We start from the raw sequence: 26,429 nt of genomic DNA on the forward strand, positions 1-26,429 counted from the left end.
CACAGGTAGAGTCAAATAGGACAGAGATGAAATCTATTAAAAGAATGCCAGTAGGAGGTGGAACAATATTATACAGGTGTGCAAGGGAAGGACATAACCTCCTCTTTCACATCCAAGGAAGTTTATAATTTATGATTTGGTTCGGCTACATACAACAGAAAAACCCAACTCAATAAAAGGTCAAATAAAACAAAATCTGTTCCTCTCATATACAAAATAGGCTTCAAGTTTGTGAGTAGAGGAGCGCCCTGTTGAAGTAATTTATTTTTGAAGATTGATCTGCAAGTGATGATGGGTGTTCAAACCAGGGGAAATTGAATCAGAGATTACCTTAGGAATAGGTGAGATATTAAGAGGTATTGAAAGGGATGAGATGAATGAATGGAAGAGACATTATAGAGAAGAATTATCAGACACCTGGTGTCAAAAGTGGAAAAGCAAGACATGAGGAGAAAGGAGCAAAGATGAAATCTAGGTTTGGAAACCAGTGACCCTGGTGGGAATTTTTATCCAAATGGAGCATGTGGGGTTGGCTTCTATCAGTGCCTCTTGAGTGAATAACCCTGGACAATGTAAGGACCCTGTCTGACTGGTTCTGGAGTGTCACACTGATTGTGCCACCCATGAAATGGTGTGTTGATTTCCTTGGGAGGACAAAACTCAGCTCTGATAAGATCAGTGGGATCCGGATGACAAAGGTTGACTGGAAAAATACTGAAACCTAAGACACTGATACTGAGCGCTTGGTGGGGAGACTTAGACAAAATCGTCAGTACACTTCGAACTTGGAAGCCTGGAACTGGAGTTGCTGGGAATCTTCACCTGAGACTCATTCTGTGCACTTAAAAATATTTTTTATTTATTTTTTATTTTTTGCAATCAATAATGTTTCTTGTATGAATGAAGTAAGAAAATATATAAAAGCAATAAAAAATAATAAAATATAACAATAATCTCATCATTCAAGGATAAACTTTGGTAACATACTGGTTCTCTTAACAACATGTGTATGTTTATAAAATAAAAATGTTGTATTTTGTGCCTAATGTAGCATAAATTACAATATTTTGCAATTTGTTTTCTCTCAATTTTAAAATGCTATGAGAAAATAATGTGAACATCTTTCTGGCTTTAATATTTTTCTTTATCATCATTTATAAGGGCTGTATAATGTGCCCTCACATAATTATGCCATGATGATACTTAACCTGATTATGTTAGGAAGTTCCAATTTTTTGCTGTTTGTTGTTACATATTTATATAGGCACACAATATAATCATATTGTTTGGCCAATATCACTCTCCAGCACTTCAGCAACATTGTAATAGGCATTCTTGAAGTTAAATATTCATGGATATAAACCTCTAATGATTTCCTTATCATAAATTACTATGAATTGAATTGTTGTATCAAAGGGAACTTACATTTTAAGGTTTTTGATTCATATTGTCAAATTTCCTTTGAAGAGTTTATTCTTATAACACTGGTGGAACTCAGTGTTATATGATAGTATCTATTTGTTTGTATCTTCATCAATTTTGGGTATTTTAGTATTAAAATATATTTATTAATTTGAAAAGGGAAAATGGTGTCTCATTGTTTTTTAACTTTTCATATTTTTATTGCTAATGAAATAACTTTTTATATTATTATTGGCATTTTTTTTCTTATATGATAAATTGTTCATTCGTGTCTTATTCCTTTATCTGTTTTAAAAAATAATTTAATGAGTTTATATGCATAAATTATATTCCATTTTTGCTTCTCTTACACGTTGCAAAATTTCCCCATTTTGCCTTTGCCTTGCTTCTGGTAAAATATACATACTCACACACACTTAAAATATATTTTTTAAATATATTTTTTAGTTGTCAGTGGACCTTTACTTTATTTCTTTATATGTGGTGCTGAGAATTAAACCCAGTGCCTCACACATGCTAGGCAAGCACTCTACCATTGAGCCACCACCCCAGCCCCTAAAATATTTTTATTTTATAATTTTGCATTTCATTTCACCTTTAAAAATTCTATCCCTACCATAATGTAGAATAAATATTCACCTTTTTCTTCTAATAGTACTTTGATGCACTAGAGGAAATGAACTTGGGAATTTGAGATAGAATCAGAAAGTTCAGCTGACAGGATGTATGGGCAATATAGAGGGAGGAGTCAAGTGAGTTTTCAGGCTTCATAGTGTGGTAAGGGTGGATCCACCGACCCCAAACCAGGAATACAGGAAAAGGAACGAGTCTGTTAGAACAGATAATAAGTTCAATTCTGTACATGTTTTAGTTGCAACGCCTGCCAGAAAGCCTGATAGAAATGCCCAGCAGGCAGTTTGTAACCAGGGTATGGAATGTAGGTGTAATGTTGGGGTTTTAAGTACAGTTGTGGAATTCAGCAGACATTTGTTAGTTTAACTTTTATTTTTTGGTGGATATCCTGGGCCAAGCACTATGCTAAGCACTTTAATGCACTGTTAGTCTTCCAAACAAATTTGAGGTAGAAACTAATGCCATCCTCAATTTACCCATGAAGGACAAATTTATAGAAGTTAAATTTTTTTACTAAGATCTTATAACTGGGAAGAAGAAGAATTTGTGAAATCAAAAATTCACCAGATTTCAGAGTTGAATTTCTAGCCTAAACTACTGTATTGTCACAGGAGTGGATGAGTGCAAGCAGAGAAAGTCCCATTCCAAAGATGGAAAACAAGAAAATCACATATGAACAGGAAAGACAGGAAGTTGCAGTGAAAGGTCTACGAAGGTCACAGGGTATAGGTGGAGAGCCATATATATTTTAATGCTCTGACCAGAATGAATGCATTTTGATGGTTGAGGCTTATATCTTATACTGTCATCTGGATAAATTTGAGAACCTTTTTTTGACCCTGGTCCTCAAAAAAACCAGCCAACCAACCAAAACAAAAAATTCCTTTTTGGTGTTTTGCATATAAAATTGCTGGGTTGATGGTCTTAATTTTATGGCAACTTTTATCCTTCTGAGTTAGGCCACACCAGTCCTTATGTCATCACCTATGTAGGCTAGGGACTTATGCACTGGAGATCCTTGGTATGACACTATTACCTTCTCTGGGAGCAACAGAAATAGACTCTTGGTCTACTAGAAAAATAGACTCTTTATTAGAAAAAAACCCATGGATTTAGAAATTCTCATTTTGTCACTTCATATATGTGACTTTGAGGAGATAATTTAAATTATTTTAGCCCTATTTCCTTCATTATATAAAGGGATACATGCTACAGGGTGGTTGCGAGGATTAAATAAATTTACTAAAAACACAGAGTACTCAATACAAGGAAGTTGAAGTTCTACTACACACAAAATCATTTTGCTCCATATTTATCTTAGTTGCTTGTCATATTTATCTTAGTTGCTTGTTTTTGAAGACAACAGAGAAATGAATTTCAGCCTTAACCTGACAAACATATTTATTGTTAAAGTAGTGATTTAGGAGATTTTTCAAATGTTCCTGTTATTTGTAGATCTCATTTGTGATCGCTAACTCTCTGCTTCAGGAATGAATGTTCTCAAGGACATTCCTTGCTTGTTCCTGTTGTTTGGTGTAATCATTAAAATCTCTCCTATTACTTTCAGGAGGCTCAGTTTGGATAAATTATATGGTCATTCCTTAGTATATCTTTTGCAAAATAAAGGCCCATCTATTTTAGGACATATTCCTTGTAGGAAAATTTAGTTTACCTTTCCTACAAAAAAGCCTATGGGACCCTATCTTGCAGTCATCTGTTTATTACACATTCCTTGTAGAAAAATTGAAGAAAAATTAGTTAACCTTTCTTACAATAAAGTCTATAGGGCCCTATCTTGCAGTCCTTTAAGTATTTCTTTGATGCAATAATTAAGACCTTAAGCAAGCTAATAAATAACTCCCTATGGCTCTTTCAATGGCAAAAGCAAATAAGGTAATTTTCACAGAAGCTCACCTATAGCACTGGGAGGGAAACATGAGGGATTGTCCTTTCAGGTTTATATTTGCAAAGCAATTTCCAATCATTTTAATTAATTTTTCCACTTTATAAGTGCAAACATATGTATGCACATTGGATATCATAGGAATGAAGACTTAGAGAAATATGATGCTAGGCTTTCTGGGATACCACTCCAGGTTTTAATTCTGAGAAATTTGTGGTTGTCTCACATAACTTTTACAGAATTGAGTCATCTGCCTTTCTGTTCTTCAGGAGAAGGTGTGCTGTGGTTTAGCAATATAAGGGTAGTGAGAATGTCAAAACATTGCCAGAGATGCTTGGGGAGCTACAGTGGAAGACAGGCTTGCAGGGTGCTTTTTTGTAGTTGCTGGGAGAAAGAGCCACTTTCAGGTTCAGAGACAGAGATTCTTTAACAAAGATTTCACTGCACTGCTAGTCCATTATGCTTATCCAATCACTTTCGTCTAAAGGATTTAAAAATATAAACTGAGAGTAATTTCTTCCCACTGTGAAAAATTATCATGAGACCTAAATGAATTCCTCTGGAAACAAATTGTACATACTTCCTGCCTGACCAGGGAGCTTGCTCACCATTCTTGGCCAGTGTCCCTGAAAGAGTGATCTCTTTCCCTCAGAGAGGCAATGAAGCTGAAGTTTCAGGACCCTTCCCATGCTTACACAATTTAATTTTTAAATTTTACATTCATTTGCTTAAAGAGCTCCATAACCCAATTTTATAGCTTTGTGCCCAAGAAAACCTGAATCATGCCCTACCTGTCCTTTAACATAAAAGTAAATATCTAATGTTCTAATATGCTCTAGATCAGAAGGGGAGACCAGATAAAGATGAGAATAATCCAGACTGCACCTAGATTAGGAAAACCACTTGAGGTTTGCAAAGAAGGTGGGTGGGAGGAGCTTCATTCCCAAAATATTCAGGTATACAATACCTCATTTTGGTATGGAATACTTATCCTCAAGACCTGCATGCCCATCTTACTTCCTTCAAGTATTCACTGAATTGTCCCCATTTCCACAAGACTTTTCCAGGCCACTCTATACCATTATTTTTTCTTATCCCACATTTGTTCAAGCTAGGAATCCTTGTCTCCATTATTATTCCTGTATTATCCCAAGCACACAGAGCTGTGCTTAACAGGGAAGGTTCTCAATGTATGTTAATTAAATGAAAAAAAAAAAAAAAAAAAAACAACAAAAAACCTTTGACCCTGGGACCTAATTAAAGTGTCTGACAGTCCTTGGTTTCCTTAGTTGTAAGATGGAAAAAATAATGGTACTTATCTTTAAGACTTCTTGAGTGACTAAGCAACATATGTATAAAACCTGTGGCACATAGCAAATGCTCTATGAAAGCTTGCTAATATTATTACTTATGATAATAAAACCGATTGTTTGAATTGTCAGTGCTGCTGAGCTCTTAAGATGCTGAAAGTCATGGATGTGATTGCATTTTCAGCCCCGCCTCCTTCTTGCTAGTTCATTGACAGTAGAAAAGATGTGAAAGTGTTCAAAGTTCACATCTCAAAGCTGCTGACAGTTCACTGAGGCCTGGAGCCTGGGGAGCTCAGAGGAATTGCCCAAGATCTCTCTACTCAAAACCAGGGCCCTGCAGGACCCAAATACTGGTGTTGTGCCTCCTAATATTGCATTCTCTGTTGCTTCTACGCTCTAAGTGTGGGGTGGTGATAGAGCCCTGTGTCCTTGGGAGACCTGGGTTCACCTAGGTCTTTCACTGGCTCATCTCTCTCATAGTACATTTTTTTTTTTTTTCCCCAGGAGATAGGGATTGAACTTGGACCTCACGCGCTAGGGGAGTGCTCTTCCACTGAATTACATTCCCAGCCCCCCCACGGTATGGTATTTCTTGACACTCAATTTTCTCGCAGGCAAAACATAGAAAATAAAATCTACACCTGAAAGGTTTGTGCCCGGCATAAAAGGCGAAAAAAAATCTCTGTGGGAACTCTGAAGCACAGTACAAATAAGTGCAGCAACAGGCAATAAGACGCGAACCCGAGTAGCTCCTGTATCCACCCTTCTCCAAGACCGCGAAGTAGGAAGGAGGATTAACCTCAGGGGAGGAGTTCCGCCCTACGCCCCCGCCCCACCGCGGACGCCTCTCCCCGGCTCCCACACTTGCGCTACGGGTCTCTCTCCCGCGCCCAGCCCAGGCTGTGCTTCCCTGGCCAGGCACAGCACGGCGGGCCGGCCGCCAGGATGCAGGCCCCGCACAAGGAGCACCTGTACAAACTGCTGGTGATCGGCGACCTCGGCGTGGGCAAGACCAGCATCATCAAGCGCTACGTGCACCAGAACTTTTCCTCGCATTACCGAGCCACCATAGGCGTGGACTTCGCGCTTAAAGTGCTTCACTGGGACCCGGAGACAGTAGTGCGCCTGCAGCTCTGGGACATCGCAGGTGAGAGCCGGGGATGGTCGGGGGGCGGGCGGCAGCGTCTTGAAGCTGGTCTCCAGTCCCAGGACAGCGGCCCTCAGCCAAGAGTGAGATCCAAATCTCCAGGGCATTCCTGGCGGTTTGGAAACTTGTTCTCAAAGACAAGAAAAAGTTTTTTGCTCCAGCTGAAACTTCAAGTGCGTTCGGTGGCGTTTTATTTTCCCCTGGTGTCTCTCCAACTCAGAACAGGCCACTGCTGGCACCCAGAGTGAGACTCTCAGCAATTGCTTTAGGTGGTTCTCTTCTCAAGTTTGTTTTCTGGGCCGATAGTCTTACTGGTTAAGCCGCTCAGAGTGCCACATAGGCCCTTGTGTCTGAGCTGACCCAGGGAAGCCTCTAGCCGAGATAATAGGAGCAAATGGGATAATATGAAACTATCTGGAGTTTGCCCATTCCTGTTTTTTTTTTTTCAAGAGAGAGAGAGAGAGAGAGAGAGAGAGAGAGAGAGAGAGAGAGAGAGAGAGAATATTTTTTAGTTTTCGGCGGACGCAACATCTTTGTGTGTATGTGGTGCTGAGGATCGAACCTGGGCTGCACGCATGCCAGGCGAGCGCGCTACCGCTTGAGCCACGTCCCCAGCCCCACCATTCCTGTTTTTAATAGCTGGCTTTATTCCCAATTTCAACACCCTGTCCTTCAGTCAAGGGAGTTTGTGATTCTTTGCTTTGTATTTATCAGGGACAAATTAATGCCCCAGTCTCCCATCTCAATTTTTTTTTAAAAAATATATCTCTGTCTTTATATAATCTATAAAAAGCTTTATATGTATTTTAAAGCAACTCTTAGTCAGGGTCTATGACATTAGGCATAAAATTTCTTGATTTGGCATTAAAGTTGTCTTTTGAAAGATATGTAAATGAGAACCTTTTATTTTTTTTTATTTTTTTATTTTTTTTACAATGTTTGAAATCAGTATTTGACAATGAGAGTTTGTACCTGGACTTAAGTGTAATCAAAAGTGAGAATGTGAAAGGTCTACTCTAAGAGTAAGTCTTGGACTAAGAATATTTGCAATCCTGGCATGTCCAATCTCTTATTACAGGTTCTGGCTCTGCCACTCATTAACCTGCTCAGTGGCTTTGGACAACTCCCTTCAGTTCCATTGCATCCTTATTAAGTAGAAAAGGGTTGGACAATGATGGCTCAGGAGAAGTTTTAAAGTCCTTGAACTTCTCCATGAACCACTTCAAATAGTCCTACTCCATCTCTGACTGTTTCATGGTCTGGGGTACCAGGAACCTTTCTTTATAAGTGTTGCACCCAAACTATTCCAATCCTTTTTTAAGAAAACAGGTTCATTTCAGCTGTTGCTGGAAATGCTTTTTCATGGCCTGAAGGGAGAACAAATGTGGAAAATATTTGAAAGGGCATTTCTGTGGACTCTAGTGCCTCTTTAATCATGAGCTGCCAGGTCTTATGATAAAGCTCTTGGCATACGGACAGATTCATGCATTTGGAGTCTTCAGCAGCTTTAGAAGCACAGGGGTTATCAGAGACCAGAAGATGTCATCAACCAATGTTCGATTGGGTTTCCATATTTTAAAATTCACTGTGAGTCCATATACCTTGTTGTTCCATGTTTTAGTGTGTGAAAACTATTCTGGGTCCATAAGTCTCTGGACTTGGGTCTAGAAATAGCTTAGTGTTTAAAAGAAGATGTAGCTGTAATTTGTACTTCTGTTTCAAATCTAAGTAGTAGTATTCCCTCAGGCAGGTTATTGTCTATAAATCTGTTTTCTCACCTTAACCAGGGAGATGAAAACACATAGTGTTTGTGAGCCCAAATTCCAGAATTGAACTGGCTCCTTCTGAATACTGTGAGATTTTAGACAAGTTCCTTAAACTCCTTGTTCTTGTCTCCTGATCAATAAAAAGGGAGACTTTCTCCTAACAAAATGAAAATGAGAGATGAGCAACCAATGATGCTAGTTAAGGGTATTCGTGCCTACTATCTTGGAGATCTTCAAGGGTTGCTATTATACTAGCTACCAATTTTTTTTGAGCATTTATACATGCTAAGCAAGAGTCACATGACATACATGTGCTGATCAAATCCTAATAAATTACAATTCCTACATTACACATATATTCTGTCCCCAAACAGCCAGCATCATTTTCAGGCTTTCCCATTTTGCAGTATAAATTTAACTCCCAAGCTGGGAAATGCCTCCTGAACCATAGTTCTAGATGAATTGGAAAGTCAGTTCTACCTATAAGGTGGTGTTCAGCACCTCAGAAGGAAGTTTCTTTTTCACAGGGATCCATTCCCCTGTCTTTGGCAGCCTCAAGCTCAAAAGCCCTGTTAGATGAGTTAGAGATTGACAGAAGGCCAAGCTGGGGTGGGGGAGAGCTGGGCCATGGTGGCATGGGATGGTGGGAAAATACATAATTCAAGCTGCTTAGGACTTTTGTGGGCTATGATCATATGTGAAATTCACCCTCAATTGCTCACTCAGATTGTAGTTAGTTAAGTGAATATTCTTAAAGTCATAGCTTGTCTTCCTTCATCCTGCTCAGTTATGCTTGTGTTTGGAAATAAGAGGTAGTAGAGGATAGCAGGCCTAGTTTTAAGGGGTTGGGGTTGTCCATGAAGTAGAGAGGACTTTTCCTAACCTGACAGGATATCAGGTATGCCTGCTATAGAGGGAATCCTTGCTCAGGTAGACTCTTGATACTTGCTTGGTTCATTGCTAAGTAGGGCCCTATTTATTCAACAAATTCCCATGATGTATGTCTTGTGTCTACCTAGATTGGCCAGTCTTATCCTGAAAGTCTCCAAAAAGTACCTTTAGGACCATGTGAAACGAGGTGATTCATACCTCAAACTCCACAAGGACAACAGTTGCCCTAGATCCCAGGGAATCCATCATAGAGGACTAGCTGAGCAGCTCTATGTTCAGAAGCTCTTGATAGAGTCACAGAAATTAAGTAACTTTGCCCAGGGCCACCCAGCTAATAGTGGAAGAGCAGGATTTGAGTTGTGCTGTCTGATTTGGCATCAAGTCATGTTCTTTGTGTCCATAGGCCCATGGATGCCTGATGTTCCATTGGCCCATGGGGATTAGGCCCTCTTCCCTTCCCTAGTTAGGAAGTTATCTTTGCCCTCTTCTTCTTATTTCTAATAGATTTTTTTTTGTACCAATATGCAGAAAATGGAAAGAAATGAATGAAAATCTATTTCTGAACTAATTCTTAATTATGATGTGAATTTGTAGGTTTTTCTCTTTTTACATCAACTAATTAGGAAAGAGTAAAACAAAAATTTCTCATGTGAGGCTCTCCTGTTTTATAAATTTCCAAATCCAGACATTGCAAATGCTCCATTAGCACATTCAAAGAGAACTATATGATTTTATTTAGATTTCTTGATGTGCTTTGGGACTTTGCTACAGGAATTGGGCAGTTATAGTAATAGAAACTAAAATTTCTTAAGTACTTATTTTTATAAATGTCTGGACATATTTAATCTTCCAGTAAAATAGCTGGTTTTGTGGTGCTAAATTTAAAACATAACTGTTGAATCCAGCCCCCAGGTTTCTAACAGCTTTCTTATACTTCCCTCGTCTTAATAATAGAGTACGTCAGACATATTCTGAATATCTTGTAAATCATAGATACTTTAAAAATGTAACACTTGGCATTGAGTAAGCCATAAAACTTTGCTGAACCTCAGCTGGCTCATCTGATTTTATTTTTCTGTAAGATGTTATTTCTTACATTGTGCATCAACTTTCATATTATTGTTTTACTGTGCCTGGGGCATAGGTAGTACATGACAATTTTTTCAACTTTTTTGCTGAGGATACTTGTAAAGTTACCTATCCTCTATGCCTTGGTTTCCTGTCTGTAAAATTGGGACGATAGACCTTGCATATCTTCGAGTAATGATAAGAGTTAAATGAGCTAATTCTTGTAAAGCTGTGCCTGACAAATATTAAATGCTGAATACATGTAGCTATTACTCTTGTTGTTCTAATTGTGATTGTGACAAACTACTTTCACATACATTTTCCTGCTTGATCTCTCTGAGTACCCTTTGGTATCACTGAAGGTATAAACAGAGAAGATAGTAGTAAAGCCAATTTATATTAGAGAAGATGAAAAATCAGAGAGCTTGTAAGGGACTTGCCCAAGGTCACAAGTGGCAGAGAAGAACAGGAACAGTTTATCTGTTAAACTTCAGTATGACAGATGACGAAGCCTCTTAGTCATCAGAAAACCCAATTCTGGATTTAACAAATAGAATACAAAACAATTTATGCTTCTTCACCATACAACATTTCTCTGCAGAACTCTACTAAATAACAAATGCTTCTAACAGCAAGGTCAGTTTATAAGAACCATAGTTCCACGTGGAGCACAGGTATAGTAACTTCCCTACCTAACTGCATGTGGCAAAAAAGCACGGGAGAACATTATCTCCCAGGTAGAGTAACAGGGTGAAGAGTACTTGGGCAGCTGACTATCTCTTTATACCAGGGATGACACTGATTTGTGTTATGTCATAAGTAATAGGTTGTTTTACAATTTACAAAGACCTTTCAAATTGTGAAACTCAATTGAAGGAAAGGTTTGGATTTGACTGTCTATTCGGTATGTATTTTTAAAAGTAATTCTTGAATGAATTTTATAAGAGGGATCTTAAATATCAGGATAAATGATTTAGAAATGTAGAAAAAGCTAAATTTGGTAACCAGTGTGTTAAGAAATAAAAAAAGAGAGAGAAAAGAAAGATAAATTCATGTCAAGTCTGCACTACTCCCTTACTCTCTGCTGGGCAGTTTATTACCTTGTTTCCAGCCTGACTAATTATAGATTTTCTGATAACTATGTGAATAGCATGCTCTGTGCTTACCGGGAAACAATGCGTATGGTAAGCAAAACTGGTGCACTTTCAAAGTTGGGTGAGGAATGTGTGAGGAAAGACCTTGGGCCTATTGCCAGAGCAGCTGTTAGAGTTTATATATGTCACAGATGTGTGGGCAGGGCATGTGGGACTTGTTCTCATCTAGGACTAGTTCTGACAGGAAAGCAAGTAGCAACTTCATCAAGGGAAGCTGGGTCAATAGAGAAAGAGGGGCTAGGAAAGAGTAGTTCTTATATGTGTTGTTGGAGATATATATGGTATATGTTAGATTCTGTGCTAAGTAAAGGGAAAACAAGGATAAAGAATAGAGTACAACTTGACTCTTGACATTAAGAAGTTCTCAGTTGTGTGGGCATGATGACATGAAAGAAAATCACCTGTAACAGAGAGTAAAGTGCACTGATACTGGTATCTTCACAATATTCTTGTGCAAAGAGGATCCTGACCACACCACATCCTTTCAAATTCTGAGCCTCAGGAGACTGGACAAAGCCCCTGAGCTAGTATATTTCCTATGCTTGTACTTAGTTCTGTGCTTTTACCAATGGCTCTTTCCAGTGAGTAGTTTAAACTGTGCAGATGACTCAGAAACTGTGCCTATAAGCTTGACTTCTCATAAATCTCAAACACATAATTCCAATTTCCTGTTGGACATGTTCTTTATATTACCTTCACATAATGGCTGCTCAGTAAAAGTGGTTGGCTGTTAAGTAGTCACTGGGATTGATACTAGGGTCATTGCTCACCTGATGAATTTTTGAGAAAGTTGTCTTGAAATAGACTTACAGCTTTTTCTGTTCTGATCCTCACTTTGGAGGATCCTTCAAAGTTTTGAATCCACTAAGAACCCTTTTTATTTCTTTTGATCTCTGGCTCTGGGATAGATATTTGTAGAGGAATATGTTGTCTCCATTGCTTCAGGGATGGGAACTAATATAGTCCAGCAGGAATCATCCTCATTTCTAGGTTGGTCTACTAGAGTGCTTGCATTCAACTCAGCAAGGCCATCTTAGATTCTCTCCTGGGGTTCCTACTTATTGAGTTTCAAGCTTTCCCCCAGATCTTTGGGAATTTTATTAAGAAGATGTATCATCTTAGATTACTTAATGACAATAACTCGGTTTGGTTTATTGGTTTCTTTTGTGGTACCCAGGGAGATTGAACCAAGAGGCACTCAACCACTGAAACACACCTAGCTCTTTTAAAAAGTCTTTTTTTTTAAAGAGAGAGGAAGAAAGAGAGAGAGAGAATTTTTTTATTTTAATATTTATTTTTTAGTATTCGGCGGACACAACATCTTTGTTTGTATGTGGTGCTGAGGATCGAACCCGGGCCGCACGCATGCCAGGTGATCGCGCTATAGCTTGAGCCGCATCTCCAGCCCTTAAAAAGTTTTTTATTTGGGACAGGGTCTCACTAGGTTGCTTACAGTCTTGCTAAATTGTTGAGGCTGGCTTTGTACCATCAATCCTCCTGTCTCAGGCTCCCAAGCTGCTGGGATTACAGGTGTGCACCACCAGGCCTGGCTAATAACTCAGGTTTTAACTTTCACTCTTCTCCTCTTGATTTGCTTTCTCACTCTTAGGCATTAATCAAATCCTATCTTTTCTAACTTGTGAAATAGCTATCTCATTCTTATTTTCAATAGCCATATCTTCTTTACAAGTCATCTGAACTCCTCAGGCCCTCAGTTTGTAACTCACAGCTTTGACTCTTCTCAGCATTATATCATTCTCCACTTTGATATTCTCCAATTTGTTCTCCTCAGTGGATCAGTACCACTTTCAAAATTAAATGCTAAACTTTTAGCATGAAATTCAAGCTGTTAAAGATCAGGCTTGATTTCCTTGTTATAGTCTCATCTCTCGTTTTTCTCATGATTATTGACCGTGGTGGCAGATATCTTACGGTGTCCCTATTTACTTACCTTTTTCATTGCTTTATACCTCAGCAATTCTCTCAGACAAAATGTACTTTTGTCTTTTTTACTTATGTATTTCCTGTGGGTCTGTCCTCATGCTATTCACGTGACTCTATCTAGAAAGTCTCTATTGACTGTGTAAGACGCGGGGAGACAATATTTCTCTGCTCCCAGGATATTTTATTCTTACCCAAGATTAGGAAACCTCTACTACTGCATTGGAATGCCTTTTTCCTCTAAACTGTGTCACTGGGTCATAATTTAGTACTTGGCACATAGTATGTGCTTAATGAGTAGGTAGGTGTTCCATAAAAAGTTTTTCAGTCAACTGTCATATCATTGCTTTAATTCTAAGATATATCGTTGTTTTAAAAAAATTCTTAATAAAATAAAAAAAATAAACTTGCTAACTCATTTATTTCATGAAAGATTTCATGTTTTTATAAACATTAACATATTAAAATGTAAATATTTTAGAATAGAAAAATATGGTAATCACTTTTTATAAGGTATTATTCTATTGTAATTTTTTGATATAAAAACTGAGGAGTCACTTTAAATGCCGTCTTTTCTGGACACAATCTGTACCTGGATTGAACCCAGGGACATACTATCAGTGAGTTATATCCCCAGGTCCCCCACCTTTTTAAAATTTTGAGACAGGGTTCACTGAGTTGGCCAGGCTGACCTCGAACTTGTGATCCTCCTGCCTCAGTCTTCTGAGTCGCTTGGATTCCAGTTATAGGCCGCTGTGCTTACTTTAAATAACATTTCTGAAAATTGCACTTTTCTGTTTGACAGTCTATAATTTAGAGTGAATTTTTGTTTATTTGAAGGTCACATGGCAAAAATGAATCTTTCTCATGATTTTTAGATGTAATATATTCAATGATAGTCTTTGAAAGGTAATTTTAAGAGGTAAAAAATTTGACTACTCCTCAAAGCCACACTGGTCATTTTAGAGATGAGAAGCTATGACCTGGAAGTGGGGTGGCATTGCTTTCTTAGGCCCACAGAACATGATAATGAAAGAACTAGAACAAAGATACAGGGTTCCTTGGTTTATTGCTATGAAGTTTGAAGAATTATAAAGACTTACTTATATTTAACATCAGATGTTTTGATGCTGAGGTGCAAATATAATTGAATTGGGTATTCACCTAATCCTGTGGTGATTCATGCTGTGGAGAAGAGGGAATGATGGTTTATCATGGTAGACAACCAAAGTTATGCCCAATGTGGCTTACAATAACATTTCTAATATTATTAACAGCCACTGTCCATTATGAGGCTCACACTTGAGTCACTTGTGTTTCTTTGGTTCCTTATTAAGTCTCGTGTTTATGCTTGTATGTCTTTGCTCCCATTCTTCCCACTGGTTCACATGTCCTTTCCTTTATGTCCACATATTCATATCCTACCTGAGTTTTAAGACTCACCTGGAAAGCAACTCCTCTACAAAAGCTTCCCTTTGGATTCTCTCCCATCAGAAATAACTTCTTTCTCTTTTGAGTCACAAGCAGCATCGCTTTACCTTCCTTGTAACACTTCTCCAATTAAAATTTGCATTATAGTTATTGTGTACCTGTCTGGATATCCTTCACAATTTTTATCAGACTTTCCATTAGTTCCTACAAAACTTAATGAAATTATTGTAAGGTCAGAAAGAAAGTGGAGAAAATGCTAATAGGAGGAGAACCAAGCAAACACATGATCTGGAAGCAAGAGACAGAATTGAAGAAGAGCATTCAATAGTTTTAAATATCTTATTACTTTTTCCTCTGAGTCTGTACTTTTTATAATTTGTGTTATCCTGGTGTATTATTTAACCTTTGCTCCTTATCATTTATATTTGGATTTAACTTTTAATTAGTTTTTCAATCTTGCATAAAATTGTTCTCTCTGGAAGAGTGATGAAGGACTTAGTTTCTTGTGTACCTCTCAGTCTAAAGGAGACAAAGATAATACTTATAGCGTGGGAGGTTCAAACAAATTTCCATCCAATTTAAGAGTGAAATATAAAACAAATTGACTTAAATTCATTGTTGAGAGAATTGTTTTTCTCTACAATATAATGTGTTATAAATAGCTACTATTTATTTAGAGTCAGTCATGGTATTATGCATTTATATGTATCATTTCATTCATTGCACAAAATGAACTTTTGTGGTAGATACTGGTATAAAGATGAAAAAAACTGTGCTTAGATAGGCTATTTAACCAATAAACAAGCAAAGAAATACATAAGCTTTTTGAAAGTTACACAAAGGAGTAGTGCTGGAATATGAACTGATATTTCTCTGTTTTCCAACCAGTCTATTCTACTGTTTTCTAAGGCTTGATAGAACCATGCAATAGTTTTCACATCTCAGATTGCTTAAATTGCATGTAGAAGATGAGCTGAAGTCTTTGCATACATCATTGCTGAGACCATGTGATTGGTTTGGTTTAATAACAACCACCTTCATCTACTTTTATTTTGGAAAACCACAGAGCCTGAGGGACACAGGTCTTTATTTGGGAAAAAAAGACTAGGAATAGCTATGATGCTTTATGATATCAGAATCTAAATTAGGTCTAATAATGTGATGGATTGGATGAGAGAGCCTTAACTCATTCAGTGAATTAATCCCCTGTTAGGGATGAACTGAGGGGTAACTAAAGGCAGGTAAGGTGTGGCTGGAGGAGGTGGGTCTCTGGGGTTTGCCTTTGGGGCATATATTTTGTATCTGGTGAATGGCATCTCTTTCTGCTTCCTAATCCTCAAGTAAGCCACTTCCTTCTGCCACACTCTTCCACCATGATGTTTAGCCTACCTCCAGCTTGGAGGAATGGAGCTGGCTGTCTATGGACAGAGACCTCTGAAACTGTACTGCAAATAAGCTTTTCCTTCTCTAAAATTGTTCTTGTCAGGTCTTTTAGTCACAGCACCAAAAAATCTGATTAAAGCAAATAGGATGGTGAAAGGGACTGTATGTATGCTGTAGTGTAGTGGTGTGTGTGTGTGTGTGTGTGTGTGTGTGTCTTTTAAATTTAAAGTCAACAACCAACTAGACTCTAGAGGATACAGCAGAAGTTCTCAAACTTTAAGTTTAACAAGTCTCCTGTAGTGCCAAAGTAACTTTATCATTGTGCCTGAAGACTGAAAGAAATACCCAAGGGTGTTCTTCATGAAATAGCACCAAATAACCAAACACATATTATGTTCTAATTTTAATAGTCATGTGAGAAAAGTAGAACACATAAATTAAAAGAAATTTTTATTTAATTTTAGTAACTATAATTTACTCTAGGCATGTGGTGTTTGGTCATGGAACAACATCCCAATCCTTTGAGACATCACCTCCCTCATTTTCTATTCACATTTTCAGATGATTCTTGCTTTTTATCACAGAAACTTCCAATACCCGATTTTCAAAAAAGACATAATGACATCACAGGAATGTAGTGGCAAACTGTTAACTACCTTGTTGGAAGTTGCTGAAGTGTCTGATTGATCTTGATTATCACTGTGTTTAACTTAAATTTAAAAAAATTCTGTTGCACTCCATGAGTTTACTGTGGTACCTTGTCATCTGTTTGGGGAATTATAGTTCTAGAGGAATCTGGATATTCTTTAAGGATGGAAGCTTTGGAGTTCAGAATTTCTTGTGAGTTATTTATAAATGTATCTTAATAGTCTACTTAGAGGTGTTGGCTCAAAGGCCAAATAATTAAAGGTAGCTTTTTATTAAATCCTCTTGAGCTTACAATTCGGTGAAAGTATTTTATGTTGCTTATTTGTTTAATTAAAAACAAAATGCTCACCCTTCTATATTGATTGATGCCAACTTTTCACCTGCGACTTGGTTTCATTCTCTCACCCCATCATTATTGGATTTTTATTTGCTATATGATATTATTTCTCCATCTAAATGAATTATTTCACTTAAACTGGTGGCATTTGATCCCAGTTTGAACATTTATAACAAATTATTTACTATGACAGTGTACTAGTAGTCTTTTTCAAAAGCATAATATGTATATAGCTTTAAATTTAAATATAAATTCAGAGTTTAATGAAAATTTAACAATAAAACACTATAATTCATATATCTTTCTTTCAATAAGACTATTGTTTATGGACACCTAATAACCAGTATTGACTTTTTTTATCCTACCTTATTATCTTGCATTCTTTAGCTTAGTTAAATATACCACAGCTAGTCTTATCTTCTTGTTGAATAGAAATAAGGTTTGTCTATAAGTGGTGCAAACCAGCAGTTAGATGAAATGAAAGATATTGATTATAGAGGAAGTAAGGAAATTTCCGAAAGAATAAGAATGGTTCTACATTGTGGATAGATTCAGAATAGATCACAATGAGCAGGCATTGAGGAGGCATAGGAAAAAAGTGAAAATGAAATGAATTAGAGATATTGCTTTATTTAGTCTACTCCTTTCCCTGCTGGGGTTCCATATTGCTTATAAGAATCCAATTATTTGTTGATTCATTGTGTAAAAAGGACTTGTATGACCAGTTTTATTCTATTATGTAAGTCTATCATAAGCATAGACTTGAGCCTGTCAGAATATGTGTATGATGCGGACATAGGCACAGTAATTGAATAATTGAACAGTAGCCAAGTGATTGATACAGTCAATGTTATGGGGATATAGAAGAGTGGCAAGGTAGGTTGGCATCAGCTAGTTATGCAGAGTCTCCAAGAAGGCTGCACTTGAGTATAACCTTGAAGGATGGGTAGGATTTGGTTAGATGGAGGATAAGGAAGAGGGTATGTTCTAATGGAAATGGGGTTGCCATGGTGTGATGGTGCTTCAAAGTAAGAAACAGAAAGACTAGCCAGGCATAGTGTGCCTAGCCCTTAACTTGTAGACGAAGGTGCATAACTTCAAAAATCTCATAGAAGGCTAGCAGGTGAGATAAATGACCTTTTATTTTTTGGCCTGGCAATTACTTGTTCATCTTCTAAGAGTCTTTCTGAAAATTGTGTTCCCAATTCTGGGACATGCTTTCCCACAGTTCTGTTTCCTACTTTCTTCTCAACAAAACTCCATGTCCAGTTATATCAATATACTCTGAAAAACTAGAGTGTGTTAAAGTATTTTAATGCAAGAAACGAACACAGGATCCTAGGTAACCATTAAAAGAGCCTTACAATAAGATAGACTGATAGCAAATATCTGTTTTAAAATAAAATTATGAAATATATGTATATTCAAGGGAAATACTTCCTAATTCCCATGAGCATATGAAGCAAGGGACCAGAAGCAGATCCAGTTCATTAACCCATAAGGGAGAACCAAGCAAGGGCAGTGGAAGAAGTAAAAAGTTCTGTGTCCTGGGGATGAAGGGTCAAAGGTATTTGGAGGCTCCATGGACCAGGAGGTATCTAGGCCATACCAGTATGTGAGTGAAAATCAATGTAAGTTGGATGGAATCTTCAAAGCAGGAGAAAACAAAACGAACCAAGACACTGAGCCGTAGAACTATTGACTATTCAACAGACAGTGGAGTGTTTGTACTGGGTATGACAATAAAATCTTAAAGTGAGACAGCACAAAATAGAGAAAGAAACCTCACCTTATAGGGCAAAATACTTCCCCAACACAGAGGCTCCACATACTCTCTGTAGAGGTATGGTAGCTGAAGATCACTCTACAGGTCACCCTCGACTCCAAGGCCCTAGTCCCTTGGAACTAAATCCACGATCTAGAATCTCCCTTAATGTAAGCTCTCTCTTATCCAAAATGTAAAATAAAAACACAAGAAAACAGAACTCAAAAGAGACATCAAAGTAAGCTTTGACCCCTGTACTTCACTTGTATCTTAGTGGTTATGCTAGTGAGACAGGGTCTGTTTCATTCCATACACTGTTTGGTTACTCCGGGGCCTAACAACATTTAGCGTATCATGCTCCTGATACATCTTCCCTCAAAAGCAGTAAATACCTTGGGAAATATAAACTCACTCCAAACGAAAGGCAGCATCAACTCAGGATCTACTGTAATACTTTATAAATGACTTATTACTCATTTTTGTTTATGTGCTATGTATATGATTTTGGGCATGTGGACCTATGATTACCAATCTGAGGTCGACCAGTCTCTTCAGTTAGAATGTATAGGATAGGAAAGCTTTTAAGAGTTATTAAAATTGACATACTATAGCTATAAAGCCACTTCAGTGTTTATAGCAGCACAACTCACAATAGCTAAATTATGGAATCAACCCAGATGACCATAATTAGATGAATTTATTAAGAAATAATGGTATATGTATACAACAGAGTTTGACTCAGCCATAAAAAAGAATGAAATTATGGTATTTGCTGGTAAATGAATGCAAATGGAGAATGTTATGCTAAGTGAAATAAGCCAAACTCGGAAATTCAAAGGTTGAATGTTTTTTCTCATAGATGGAAGCTAGAGTAAAATAAAGGAAAAGGGAAAAGAAGGACAGGATAGCATAAGAGAAAGATCAATAGTGTAGAAGAAGGAGATCAAGAGGCAGAGTAGAGGGGTGGGAAACGAAAGGCAATGCAGAATGAGTTCCTAAAAAATCACGTTATGTGCATATATAAATATACCGCAAGGAACTCCACCTTTATGCATAGTTCGAAAGAACCACCCAAATGTACATAAATAGATGAACGAAAGAAAGTCTAGTAGAGGAAGGAATGTGGGAGAGGAAAGGGAAGATGAGAGTGAAAAGGGGGGATCATGAACTGAAATCGAATTCCCTGCAGGTATGAGTTTGTGGGGAACCCAACTACTATGTGTAACCATAAATCTCTAATAATAAATAAATAAATATTAAAAAGTTATTTTTACTCATATTGTTAGGGTTTAATTGACTCATCTTATGCTAATTAGAAGGTATGATGGACAGCTTTAGATTTTTTGATTAAAAACCTAAATAAACTTTTTTAGTCAGTCTTTTAATAATGAAGGTATTTTTGGTGAAAACATTAGAGAAACTAATCTAGGTGCTTAGTGAATATAGTTTGAATTTGTATATATGTTACTGTCATTTCTTTGTATTAATTCAGAAGTTATCTGTCAAATAATAAATCTTTCATAAAAGTAAAATAAAATTTTGTAAGTTTCATTTATATGTATTTGTTAGTTATTTTTGCAAAATTGATGGAAATTCACACACTTAAATTTAAGGCATTGTTTTAGTGGAATATAAAAATGTGAAAAGAATTGTATCTCATGACATTTTTATTTTTCCTTAAAGATTAGGAGTTTGGCATTGTTCAGCTCAAATAAACTAACTTCTGAACTTTGTTATATAATATAAGCCCTGTATCACTAAAGTGCTAAATTTTCAGTATATTCCATTTGTGAGATAGCTTCCAATTTATAATTTTAATAGTTCAGATTGTTTTAAATCTGGTATGGATCACAAAGCATGTTAGCCATTCAACTTCCATTTATTACAGCTGCTATAGATAGAGGAAGGTTCCTCAAAGTGTTTAATTAGGGAAATGATGGGGAGAGAATAGAGTCCTGGAAGATGAACCAGGCAGAGATGCACAGAAATGAAGCAACATTTTAAATCTTCAGTGCGGACCTTCCCTGGAACTTCAGATATATATCCCACTCTGCTTAAGATAGAGCCCAACAGCCATCTCAGACTTACACTTAACATGTCAGATTCCTACGCTTCCTCTCAGCATGCGTGCACACACACACACACACACACACACCACATCTATGCCTCCTGAAGTCTTCATCTCAGCCAATGGCATCTCCATACTTTCAGATTTTCAGATTCTAGGTATCATGCTTGAATCATCTCATACTCTACAACCCACTTATCATCTCTATCCCCACATATACCCAGAAAACAATCACTCTTTACCATCTTCACCACTACCACTTTGGTCCAAATCATTATTATCTCTTTCCTGAATTATTGCAATAATTTTCTGACTGTTCTTTTCTTACCTTGACTCCCAGACATGATTCATTTTCTCATGCCAGTCCATGTTTCTCATTGGCTCACAATCCTTCAGTGCTTTCCTCTTACCCAGAAATAAAGGTAACATCCATATGATGGCCTGAAAGTGTGTACAGTCTGAACCCTGTGATCTCCCTGCCTGACCACACTGTACTCTGACCCCGTACAGTTCTCTCCAGCCAACTCAGTCTCTCATAGTTCTCCAGTTCCTTGCCAGACATATGTATGCCTCAGAATCTTGATGTTTCACTTGCTGGTTCCCATGTTTAAAATTCTTCTGAGATAGAGCCCCCTACATTACCTCTTTCTGGTCTTTTCCCAAATGACACCTTTTTAGTGGAGCCTTCACCATCCAACCTATTTGACTCTGTCCCAAACCCCAGTATACCCTAGTCTCCTTCTCTGCTTTATTTTTCTCCATGACATTTCACCAGCTAACATAGTATTATTTACATTTTATTTACTTTTTAGCTTGCTGTTTATTTCTTCCCCGTGGAATGGGAAAGCAAGGATATTTTATTCTAGTTGTTAGACCAGTTCCTAGAAAATTATAGGCATTAGATTTTGATGTCGTTGTTGTTGTTAAATGAATGAGATGAGATGAGTGATTTCGGTGTGAGTAAAAGAGAAGTGATGAAGGGACAGATAGCTCTGAAAGACTTGGTAAGCCTGCAAGTACCTGCTGGAGGGGCAATATGAGACTAGGCTTATTCCTTCACTTAATACAGGGATCTTAACAGAAATTTCATTGTATACACAGTGCAGTGCTTACAAGGAGGGCTAAATAAACTTGCTCATGGTTATAGAATAGCTGGTAATTTTGTATGAAAAGATTTTGCAAGGTTAATTCTAGGATCTATGCTTTGTCACTTGGAAAAGTAGTGATTGACACATTTCTGTCACAGTTTGGCAGGGCAAAGGAGTGAAGAGATCAGATCAAAGAGTTTCAGAACCATTGCCAGGGGGCCAGATGGGTTCCTAAAAACTGGAGAAAACCTTGCGCACTAGAATGTCAACTTACTCTGATCCTGGTCCTAGGATGTTGTTTCCCCTTGGCCTTCAAAACCAGCTTATGTCATTAAAATCTCAGTGTCCTTTTGACTATTATAGCAATCATATAATTTGATTGTTTTCTTTTAGGTCAATGTACAAGATCCATATTTGCTTTTGTTTTTATATTTTCACACTGTTACATAGACATATAGAGAATATCATTGTAGCACTTTTATATCTTCTGATTGTACCAGGAACAAAAAGCATGTATTGTTTGGAATAAATTGATTCTGAGGGATCATTTCTTAATTGTGAGAATGATTACAAAAGCATAACATTCCAGTCCGAAACTTATTGCAATAGGTATGTACATACCTGTGTTAGAATAATGTTAATTTTCTCTCCTAATGAATTTCTATTGATTATTGACTGGGAATGAAAGTGGAATACAGAATAAGTGCATCAGTGTGCAGCAGTAGGTCATGAATATATGAGAATGTACTTTAGAGGAAGAAGAAATCTTAATCTCAGTTTATTTTCACCATAGTGTCATGAGCCCTTACTCGATCCAAAAAGTGAAGAAAGAGCCCTCAAGTTTCACAACATCAAAACATGACTAACCTGCTCTCCAGGATTTTCAATGCCAGATGGAGACTGAAGTATGAAGACACACCATGATAAATACTCATGGTATAGGATAGGGAAAATGCTGTGGAGTCATGCAGAAGGGAGTAAATGATTTCAGCTGTCAGGACAGGGAAGGCTGAGATTTCAGGGCATAAACGAAGGGCACACAGTTCACTCATCAGGAGCCATGAGGAGGGTATTCAGGATCTGGGAACTGAGATGTAAATCACAGAGAAATCCAGAGAGTAATGCAAGGTGTGTTTTAGGATGGAGGAGTGTTCAGTGTGGTTGGCCATGAAGTACTTTAAGGGAGTGTCAGGAAAAGTAGAAGAGTGCAGAAAAACCATCAGGAGTCCAAATGAGGAGCAAGGAAGGGCTGAAGTAGAGCAGCAGCCAATGCTGATGGAGTGGAGGAAGCAGAATTAAAAGCCACTTCTGAAGGGGAAGTGTTAGTGGGACATTGGAAATTCTTTACATGAGGGAGTGCAAACTGAGTTGGAAGATGACTGAAGGTACTGTTCTGAGCAGTTGTGTTGTTGGTGATGTCATGAGCTAGTCTGGGGAACAGAGGAGGAGTAGGACCTGGAGTACTGGATGCCTAAGTAGGGGAGTTTTCCAGAAGCAATAATGGAAGTGTCTTATAGTGTCCAAGCTGGTGTCCATATTTCAAAATAAGGAAGCTGAGGCTTGTAATAGAGCATTGACTAATCTGAGATTCACAAAGCTAGTTGGTAAGGGTCAGAATGGTTAAAAAGGTATTCTCAGTTTAATAGAAAACCCGCTGTGCTTCCTACCATTGGTTTTATGCCTATGTGAAAGATTCACTGCTTGATTGTGTCTGCTGAGAGCATCTATAGAGCCTTAATTATGAAGTGAAAGTGTCATTAAATACACATTATGACTGTGATGTTTGTGTGAGTTTTTAGCTGAATCTTTGACATCAAATGGTCCATTTCAGTCTGTTGCAAAAGACAGCCAGGGTTTCATTTAATCTAAGGAATTATAACAGGAAGGGTTCTTAGAGATCAGACACACGAACTTCATTTAACACATAAGAAAACTGAGACTCAGGGAGAGAAATACATTTGTTTAAAACTGGTCTGATTTGTTCAAGGCTTCCAGTGATTAAAATTAAGACCCATGTCTTCTGATTCTTCAAGTTAGTAGATTTTCCCATAAGGCTCCTGGAACTATTACTGCAGCCATTGTATTAATTTCTGTGATTTGGTTGATTGCTTGGTCATTGGAACACCTCTTGAAACTGGAAACTGAGTCATGAGCACATTTATTGTACTGTGGTATGTGTTTGAGGACTAAGAGAAGGGGTCCTTACTTGGTGAATTGGATCATTTTCAGTGCAGATTCTCAGTATAGCTTTCTGTGGTATAGAAGTTCCTCCTGGTCAAAAACCTGTATTAGCTGCACAAATCACAGAGCCTGGACTTCACCAGTCATTCAGTAATTGTGTTAGATAAGTGATCTATGCCAAAGGAAGTTTTTAAATTGTAGTCATGTTTTAAGTAAATTTACTCAGGATGAATTCATCACTCTCCACTCCGCTCATAAGTAGCCATTCACAAAGTCACATGTTTCTCACACTTTGATTAAGAAATGGCAGAGAGGGCTATCAGCTGATAAAGGAGGGATTAAATGTGAGTGTTAGAAATGCTCTGATCTGAATGTGACCCCTGCCCAGAATGCCAAAAACACAAACTTTCTAAATGGGCTAGCCCAGTGACCTCCATATACAAAGGTCTTTTCTTTCCAGAAATAAGCTAGCTTCTTGGTTCTGATGTGACACACAAGCACAAGTGCACATGTGTATGCATGCACATGCGCACATACACACTTCCCCCTTTTTTTAAAACGGTGCTGGAAATTGAACCCAGAGCCTTGCACTAGCTAGACAAATATTCTACCAAGGAGCTATCCCCAGCCCTCCTTTATGATTCTTCATGAAGGTATAAAGTTATCCCTTGCTCTTTGCACTGTGTCATATATTGAAATGTAAAATTTCTATTCTTGAGAGCTTCCTACTCTGCTCTGAAAATCTCTGGACAAGCAGATTATTGAATAACCCATGACTTTGCTCTTCATCTGATTAGATCTCTGAAAGAGATCATAAGACATCCTTTAAAAAGCCTAGAGGCCTTTGGAGTTCAGAGTGATCACAGAGGGCTTTTTTCCCGCCAATCCTCTTGATATGTCATGGCCTTTCCTGAACAGTATCAAAGGAAATTGCTGTTTGCATCAGTCATTAAAAAAAAAATAAAACTCATTTGGAAAAAATGAAAGTTCATCTGTGGGTTGTATGTCATATGAAAAGTATTTTACCCCTTTCTTTCATTGACTGTATAACTGTGGGAAATTTAAAAACAAATACTTTTGTGGTACAAGCTAGGTAAGAAATGCTTTAGGAGTGTTATGTGCTGTCTTTGATAAAAAGTTCTTCTTTCCAGAATATCCAGCTGGGCATATAGGCACCTAGACTAGGATTGAAACTATAGAATTCCATCAACTTTCACTGGTACATAGGGGTCCTTCACCTCCTCATAATGTCCCTGTGAACATAATCAACACAACATATTTTTAATTTACACTAAAGTTCACCATTGCAAAATCTTGTGCTCGAAATTTTTGTATTCTAAGGGTATATTAACCTATATTTTCTTGGATATACCTCAGTTTCAGCAATTTGTTCTTTTCAAAAAAGTGTATCACATTCCTAATTTGTTTTACTCTATATACTTTTATAAGACTCTTAACATACATTTTCAAATCAAAAAGACTGTCTGGTTGCACACTTCTGGGGTTTTTGTGTTCCTAAAGTATGAACCCAGTTTTCATTAGTTCCTGTCCTCAACTAATGCAGAAATAAATGATGTGATTTTGTTAACTTTTGTTGCTTGGTTAAAATATCTGCAATTTTTCTTTTTGTCAAAATCTTTAGCCTGGGACTATGATTTGAAAATTTGTACCATACTTTCTATTTTATTTTTAACCTGCTGAAGAAATACATACTGATTAGTTCTAAGGTACTGAACTGGGAGTTTCATATATATTAATTTATTCCATCCATATGACAACCCTGTGGTACATTTTCTTATAGTCCTTTTGCTGGTGAAGTGGGCTTAGGATGTTTAAGAAACTTACCAATATTCACTTAGAAAACTAAGCATCAGAAAAAAGCTGATTCTAGCTGATTACAACTAATTCTAAAACCAGTCTTCATTCTATTTTTAAAAATTACTTATTCATTTTTTTTGCAACATCTGGAGGTTTTCTTTACACAATAGATTATGGACTACTTGAAGGAAGATATGATACCATCTAGCTCATTATTGTATTTTGAGCATGTACCAGAGATTGCTATCAATATAGTAGATGTCCAATAGACATTTGTGAAGTTGGATTGAATAGGATGTTCCTGGCACATAAACCTGGAGGAGATAGAGTACAAGACTATGGTTCAGTAGTTGAAAGTATTCAAAGTTAGTAAATGATTATGGGCTCTAGTTTCAAGTGACTCAGGTTTGAATTCTGATTTTGCAAGCTTACTATTTGTTTAATTTGAGCCAGTTACTTAGATTTTATAAGTCTC

The 26,429-nt window shown here is 37.4% G+C and overlaps 1 protein-coding gene across 1 annotated transcript in view; it reads left to right on the top strand.

The window, feature by feature from the left end:
• The first annotated feature begins 6,093 nt into the window (after positions 1 to 6,093).
• Positions 6,094 to 26,429, top strand: part of Rab38 (RAB38, member RAS oncogene family) — a 59,388-nt gene continuing 39,052 nt past the window's right edge. Inside the window, exon 1 of the mRNA XM_046439352.2 lies at positions 6,094 to 6,415. Coding sequence (XP_046295308.1) covers positions 6,214 to 6,415 — 202 coding nt within the window. The 5' untranslated portion in view covers positions 6,094 to 6,213. The remainder of the gene's footprint in view (positions 6,416 to 26,429) is intronic.

The sequence above is a fragment of the Marmota monax genome, unplaced genomic scaffold, assembly GCF_021218885.2.
Source record: "Marmota monax isolate L192 unplaced genomic scaffold, Marmota_monax_Labrador192_F-V1.1 WCK01_AAM20220418_F8-fsc00096, whole genome shotgun sequence".
Lineage (NCBI taxonomy): Eukaryota > Metazoa > Chordata > Mammalia > Rodentia > Sciuridae > Marmota > Marmota monax.